The sequence below is a fragment of the Vicia villosa genome, linkage group LG1, assembly GCF_029867415.1.
Source record: "Vicia villosa cultivar HV-30 ecotype Madison, WI linkage group LG1, Vvil1.0, whole genome shotgun sequence".
Classification (NCBI taxonomy): domain Eukaryota; kingdom Viridiplantae; phylum Streptophyta; class Magnoliopsida; order Fabales; family Fabaceae; genus Vicia; species Vicia villosa.
Window position 1 is genome coordinate 176,507,645 of NC_081180.1, and position 6,765 is coordinate 176,514,409.

Sequence of the window (6,765 nt, forward strand, 5' to 3'; positions counted from 1 at the left end):
ATGTGACTCTCTCCTAAAGAAAGCCTTCACTCCTATCTCTATCATTAGACTTGGTCTAATGAAAATCAAAGGCATTATCAAAACAAAATTAAGAGCATTAACAAAGCAAGAAGTCTTGCTCTAGGATGTAACATTTCATGCATAACCAACACAACAAACATATCAATTAAATAATCAATTAAGCTCATATTTCAAAGTCAATGACTATTTTTAAAAAGAAATGCAAGGTCGTGTAGGGAGGAAATCATTCCCAAATTCTACTATTACTACTCTCTTCACAAGTTCCCAAAAACCCAATAACCAAATTCTTCAAAAACAATTCCCGGAAACCAAAAACAATGTCAGAACCCCCGCAATCGAGAACCATATGCCTCATCGGCGATATCCACGGCCACATAACCAAACTCCAAAACCTCTGGTCCAATCTGGAAAACACAATCGACCCATTACACTTCAAAACCGCCACAATCATCTTCTTAGGCGATTACTGCGACAGAGGCCCTCAAACTCGCCAAGTAATCGACTATCTCATCTCCTTGCCATCCCGTTACCCTAGTCAAAAACACGTGTTCCTCGCCGGGAACCATGATTTCGCCTTCACCGCTTTCCTCCGCCTCCTCCCGCCCCCGCTTGACGGGTCTGAGTTTTCTGAAGGGTGGAAGGAGTTTGAGGATAATGAAGAGAGAGAAGGATGGTTTAATGGAGATGGGTATGAGAAGATGCATTTGCAAGGTAGAAGGTGGAGTGGGACTATAAAAACTCAATTTGATACTTCTAAGGGTATTAAATATCATGGTTCTATTTATGATGCTGCACCCACTTTTCACTCTTATGGTGTTCCTCACGGTTCAGCAGGTAAGGAAGCTCTTACTTATAAATTATAATTAATTCTTATAAATCTAGTATTTAAGGAGAAATTCATTGCATGCAGATTTGGTTAAGGCAGTTCCTGATGAGCATAAGAAATTTCTTGCGGATTTAGTTTGGGTCCATGAAGAGGTCTTGCTTACTTTCTTTATACTGTCAAAAATCAATCCATGTTTTATTTGCAAACCGATGTTGATTTAATAAACTTATAAAAGCTTGTTGGATCATGTATTACGGTTTTACCAGGATGAAGTTTTTATGAACACTGATGATGGAGTTAAGTGCTGCAAGTTGATTGCTGTTCATGCTGGTTTGGAGAAAGGGGTAGATGTGAAAGAGCAGTTGAAATATTTGAAAGCTCGAGATACTGGAATACCTAAGGTGCAGCCTCTAAGTGGTAGAAAGAATGTATGGGATATTCCTGAGGTAATAGTTTCATGCTTTTTTAATTTCAGTTTCTTTTAAAGCTTCTTCAAATATAATGAAATTTCTGTTTTGTTATAGGAACTAAGTGCAAGTTCAACCATCATTGTTAGTGGTCACCATGGAAAACTCCATATTGAAGGCTTAAGGTTGATAATTGATGAAGGTGGTGGACTCCACGATAAACCAGTAGCTGCAGTTGTTCTTCCTTTCATGAAGATTATTCGTGATACTGATGTATTGACAAAGTAGATTCATATTTGTGATAATTTTTTTAGGTGTAACATTGTGTCTATTTCTTCTCATGTTAAATATTTTGTATGTTTTATTAATGGGGAAATTCTGTATTTATATCATTATTAATGACTTTAACGGAGTGGAGTGGAGGATTATTGTAATTTGTAAATTCTTTGAAGAAAAAAATAAGATATTGATTTGCAACGAATGCTACTATTTTTTCGATCCTTGACTCATGCGTGTGAAAATAACTTAGTCGTGGGGTGAACTCTCTTGTGTCTAATAAGTTTTCTGAGAGGGATTAGTCACGGGTGAAACATTTCAAGTAGGTTTTCAAAGTTTCATCTGATTTTCAATTCTTGGATGTGTTGCTCAGTATTTGAGTGAGGTTTCTTGGACTTAGAAGAGTTCCTTCCAAAAGGCACTGAGGAAGAGAGGATCCCCGACAAGCACGAAGGATTTTGGGATGATGTGGAGAAGACCAATCTCCACTAAAAGATGCTCTGCCAGAATTGAAGCTTTGAAATTCGAGGAGAAAGCCAAAGAAATGTACGAATTTTGTAAGCTATTAATAACAGATGACAGAATGTGACCATCAGAGTTTAAGATGTGAGTTATACTTCTACTTCTCTTATTTTGGCCTTGATTCGGTTCTTGATTACTTTCCTCTAGATTCATCTTTTCCAAGATACGTGCACAATCTATTACTTCTATTTCTAATGGTTTAGGGCTAAATTCATCAAAGGTAATATGAACTGATTTTTCTGTTTTCTTATTTCTTTTGTTAAATACTCTAAAAACTTTGTTAGAAGTGAAATATCTTTCTAATATGCCTTCATTAGCTTTTGCGTCAAATACGAGGTTATTCTTCTCGTTATTAAGGATAAAGCATTTACATCCAATTGGTCTTTGAATTTTTTTCCTTATATGGTTCATAGGGAGTCGACCTCAGAATTGGTCTTATCGAGACAGGATTCATAACATAACAAGCAGTGCTCACTATATCAGTCTAGAAATATTTAGGAAGATTAGTTTCATTAAGTATCATACTTGCAAGCTCTGTTAGAGATCTATTATTCCTCTTTACCACTCCATTGTGTTGGGGAGTTCGTGGAGTGGAAAAGATGTGTCGAATACCATTCTCATTACACAATTTTTGGATTCCTCATTTTGGAATTCTCCCCCATGGTCACTTCTAAGTAGATTATGCTTAAGCCCTTTAACAAAAATTTCCCCAATTGTTGGACCGGGGGACTTACCAACCATTTCAAACCCTAGAATTTTCCCTTATTATTATCTCCATAAGAGACGAATCCTCCTTCTTTAGGAAAGTGGAGAATAGGGTTTTCTCGCCTGTCATGTGCTTTGAACAACCATTATCAAAATACCATTTGGTGTTTAGAACTGTAAATCATTCATGTAAAGAAAATGTTTGGTATTAACTTAAGATACACATATCATCTTGGATATTTTGTTCTTAGTTTCATAAACTTTTTAATTTGTCTTAGAGATATAGACATTTATAGGGACGAATGAAATTTTTGCTTTATGTTCACAATGTTATTTTGTAAAAATATGAAGAAGGGTGTCCTTCTTTTCTCTCGTGATTATTCTTAATGAAACATAACATGACAATTTGTCATTCTTTATTATAGTAGTTTCATTTTAAGGTTTTACAATAAGAAATGATTTTGGTGTTATCAATGTCGTCAAAATTTTTACTATTATTATTGGTTCATAGCCAAGGTCAACTCTGTTGTTAGAGGTTCTTTGATTTCCTAACAAAAGATTCAAGTTATCTCTTCGTTTTGTGAACTTATCAAGTGTTTGTTGAAGATCACAAATTTCTTTTTTTTTTAAGTTATCACATTCATTTCACTTGTCAGATTCATCATCCTCGTTTGAAGTGGAAGGATATTGAGCTTGATCATTTTGTATCTCTCTAAGGATTTCTATTTTGCTTTCAAAGTTTTTATTTTAAATTTCCAAAGATGAGATAATATCCTTAGATGTGGAGACAATTTATTCTAGTTTACTTGTTTCTTTTGTTAGTTTCTTACAAATTTGAAAAAGATCATGATAGGAGAAGTAAGAGATTACCTCATTATCTTTATGATTTGCCATAAGACAGATGCTTTTCTTTGTCGTCTGAGGCTTCCATATCGTTCTCTTTTCATGCCACATAATCTTTCATCCCTTTTTTATGAGGTTTCTTAAACTTTTATTTGCTTTCTTAATTAGGGGACAATATGGCCTGATGTGTCCTTTCTTTCCATAGTTGTAGCATGTTCGAATGAATGGTGTTTTTTATTCCTTTTTTTCTTGATCATCTTTTTGCTTCTTCTCTTTTTTTATCAAAACTTGGTTAATCTCTAAACAATCACCAAACCTATAAACCCATTTTTTACCATGAATCTTGAAAGAACCTAGTTTGTGCTCTTCATTCACTAACACCTAATTCCCTGTTGATACCTTAACCTCCTAGAATGTGGATCTTAAGAGTTTTAGTTGTGTATGTGTGTATGTGATTATTCAAATACTATTCATCATCTTCAACCTTTGCCAAGAACCATTATTATGGACCTTCAACTTTAAAGATTAATTATGAGAGGTAGACCAAAGGTACATTAGGGAATCTAATGTTTTTCTTTGAAGTTGAATTTTTGTGTATTAGGTGAAAAAATCCTTTCGTGGATATGGATTTTGGTTCTGTGTTGTTCAAAAAGAGAGAAGAGTGTTACTATACTCCATTGAAGACTTTGATAAAACTATATGAAGGTTGTCGCAGAACAAATTTGGAAATCATTCAATCATTCGAAGCTAATGGCAATCATTCGGACAAGCCTTCATCATATTCGAAGAAAGAATGTTGCAGAAAGGAAACTTGGAGAAGGTTATTGTGGATAGCAATATTATTGGATCAAGATGATTGAGGATCTTGTGTGTAGCAGTGAGTATCAGCATTAACACAAAAAATTGTCATTGGATTCATGTGTATACTAATGCAGTGTGACTACTAGCGTTTGGATTAATGATAGTTCCTTGTATCAAATACTTGTATATTAACTCTTGAAAATAGTATAAGACTTGATTATTTTTCCAATGGTTTCAAATCATTGAAGAATGGAGTAGGCATGGCGAGAACGGTTGTCGGACCATAATATATCTCTGTGCACTCTCTTGCTTCCCTATCTCTCTTTAATTTTTGTCATTCATCATGTAGAAGTTATTCATAGCATATTTTATATCTCATATAAGTTAGATCATGCTTGTAGTGATTTATTAAATAAGCATAATTTTGTGTTGCATCAAATATATTTAATCGTGCTTAATTTTATTATGATAAAAAACATTTTTATGTTGAGATATTAAATTGTTTGGATTAAGTAACTTAATTATCCTAATTGACTTAAATCCTTGTTTGATCATACTCTTAGTGATGACATTGAAATACATTGGTTAAATTCATATTTATGAGATTCTATGCTTCCATCCTTTGTTATTTTTACTTCCGTCCATCAAACTTTGATTTTGTGATTTAAAGTTTTTTAAAGTGGGGCTCGGTCTATTCAAACCCCCCACCCCCCCCCCCCCCCCCCCCCCCCCCCCCTTCTAGACCGTTTTCACACTTATATTTTAGCACAACCAAAATTGATGTCTATTAGAGCTTACTCCAACATAATATACTTTGTCAAATCAAGGCTCAGCATCTGCTATTATGTACAACAACTCAACCAACGCATGAGTTCTCCAAAAAATTTACATCTTCAAGATCATATATACATGTCCTCAACTACCTTAAATCTACACCATAACATGGCTTATTCATGTTTGTCGGCTCCATAGTACATCTGAAGGCATTATGCAACTTTGATTAGGCATCTTGTCCCAATTATAGTCGTTCAATCAGTGGATTTTATATTTTTCTAAGAGACTCTTTAATCTCATGAAAATCCAAAAAAACATGTCAACCTCTCCAAGAGTTCTTCGAAGGCTAAATATTGTGATATAGACACCAATGTGTGCAAAATACAGTGGCTATGTTACCTCCTCCATGACTTTCAGCTCAAAAAATCACCCATAACAATGTATTACTATGTTAGTCAATCAGCCCAACATATTGTTGTAAATTCTTCATTTCACAAACGAACGAAATACGTAGACTTCGACTTCCATCTTGTTTGTGAGAAACTACACCAAAATTTAGTACACTTGTTAATTTTTTATACATAACAGTTAACTGATATATGCAGTAATCCACTTGACTCAGGCCATTTTCATAACTTTGTAAACGAACTTGGCATGACATTCATATGTCCTCCACCTTAAGGGGGATATTAGAGAATATGTAAACTATATTATTAGTTACGTTATACTCATATCTGCTTAGTTGGTTCTAATACTTTGCTAGTATTCTCTCATTGAACTAATTGTATTATACAATGTTATGTATACTCACTAAATCTTTAATCTCTCGATTATGAGAGTAATATAGTTTGATTATTTTTTAAAATAGATTTTATTAGACTTTGTTGGATTTTTTTGGTAAAGTTTATACAAATTTTATATGGTAACATGTATTTTCCTACTGCTTGAGATTTATATATTTTTAATTCTTATTTTAAATATGGAAGAATTATGCAAGACTACAAACTAGAAAAATTATAAGGAAAAAAAAATCTTAAAATTTGATCACTATTATAAACAAAGCAATTATTTTTAACTTGTGAAAAAAAGCTAACATGTGCTACAAGGAACAAGTTAATAAACAATTTATAGAAATATTTTATTGAAAACATACATTCAATGTATTGAAATTTTAAATATAATTTTATAACATTTAATTTTATTTAACTTTTTTAATTATAATATCCTTAATATATGTCCTTAAGCACATGTTACATGACCCATGCCTTATTTAAAGCTATTATTTCTACTTCGCCTTTCACTTATTTAAAGCTGAAAAAAAAAACAAGTTGTATTAGTGATCCGAGAAAATATTAATGTGACATTGATTGTAACCCCATGAATAAACCTTTGAATCGTTTATGAATTAATTTGCCATTGCTCGTGCTGACTAAATTTGATTATGTTACGACTTAATAAATAAATTATTAGACGTCAAAATCTTTCTTTTATAAAAAATGAGTTTGAAACCTTTTTCACAAAAATCTATTTTTAAAATAAATAAAAAATCACTTTTAAAATTCTTAAATTATTAAATAAACTCTTTTGGAA

At 32.8% G+C, this 6,765-nt stretch overlaps 1 protein-coding gene across 1 annotated transcript; it reads left to right on the forward strand.

Annotated features, from left to right (window-relative positions):
* Positions 1-220: 220 nt before the first annotated feature.
* On the forward strand, positions 221-2,047 carry LOC131644689 (tyrosine-protein phosphatase RLPH2-like). The gene is made up of 4 exons (XM_058915242.1): positions 221-855; positions 932-999; positions 1,114-1,293; positions 1,372-2,047. Exons 1-4 carry the CDS (start codon positions 339-341, stop codon positions 1,540-1,542), a joined length of 936 nt encoding a protein of 311 aa, XP_058771225.1. The 5' UTR covers positions 221-338; the 3' UTR covers positions 1,543-2,047.
* Positions 2,048-6,765: the final 4,718 nt, after the last annotated feature.

Excerpts from the sequence above, each read along its gene's own strand:
- LOC131644689 (XM_058915242.1), top strand. The coding sequence starts at position 339 with ATGTCAGAACCCCCGCAATCGAGAACCATATGCCTCATCGGCGATATC. Across the intron at positions 856-931 it reads TGTTCCTCACGGTTCAGCAG|ATTTGGTTAAGGCAGTTCCT; the intron begins GTAAGGAAGCTC and ends CATTGCATGCAG. Across the intron at positions 1,000-1,113 it reads TAGTTTGGGTCCATGAAGAG|GATGAAGTTTTTATGAACAC; the intron begins GTCTTGCTTACT and ends CGGTTTTACCAG.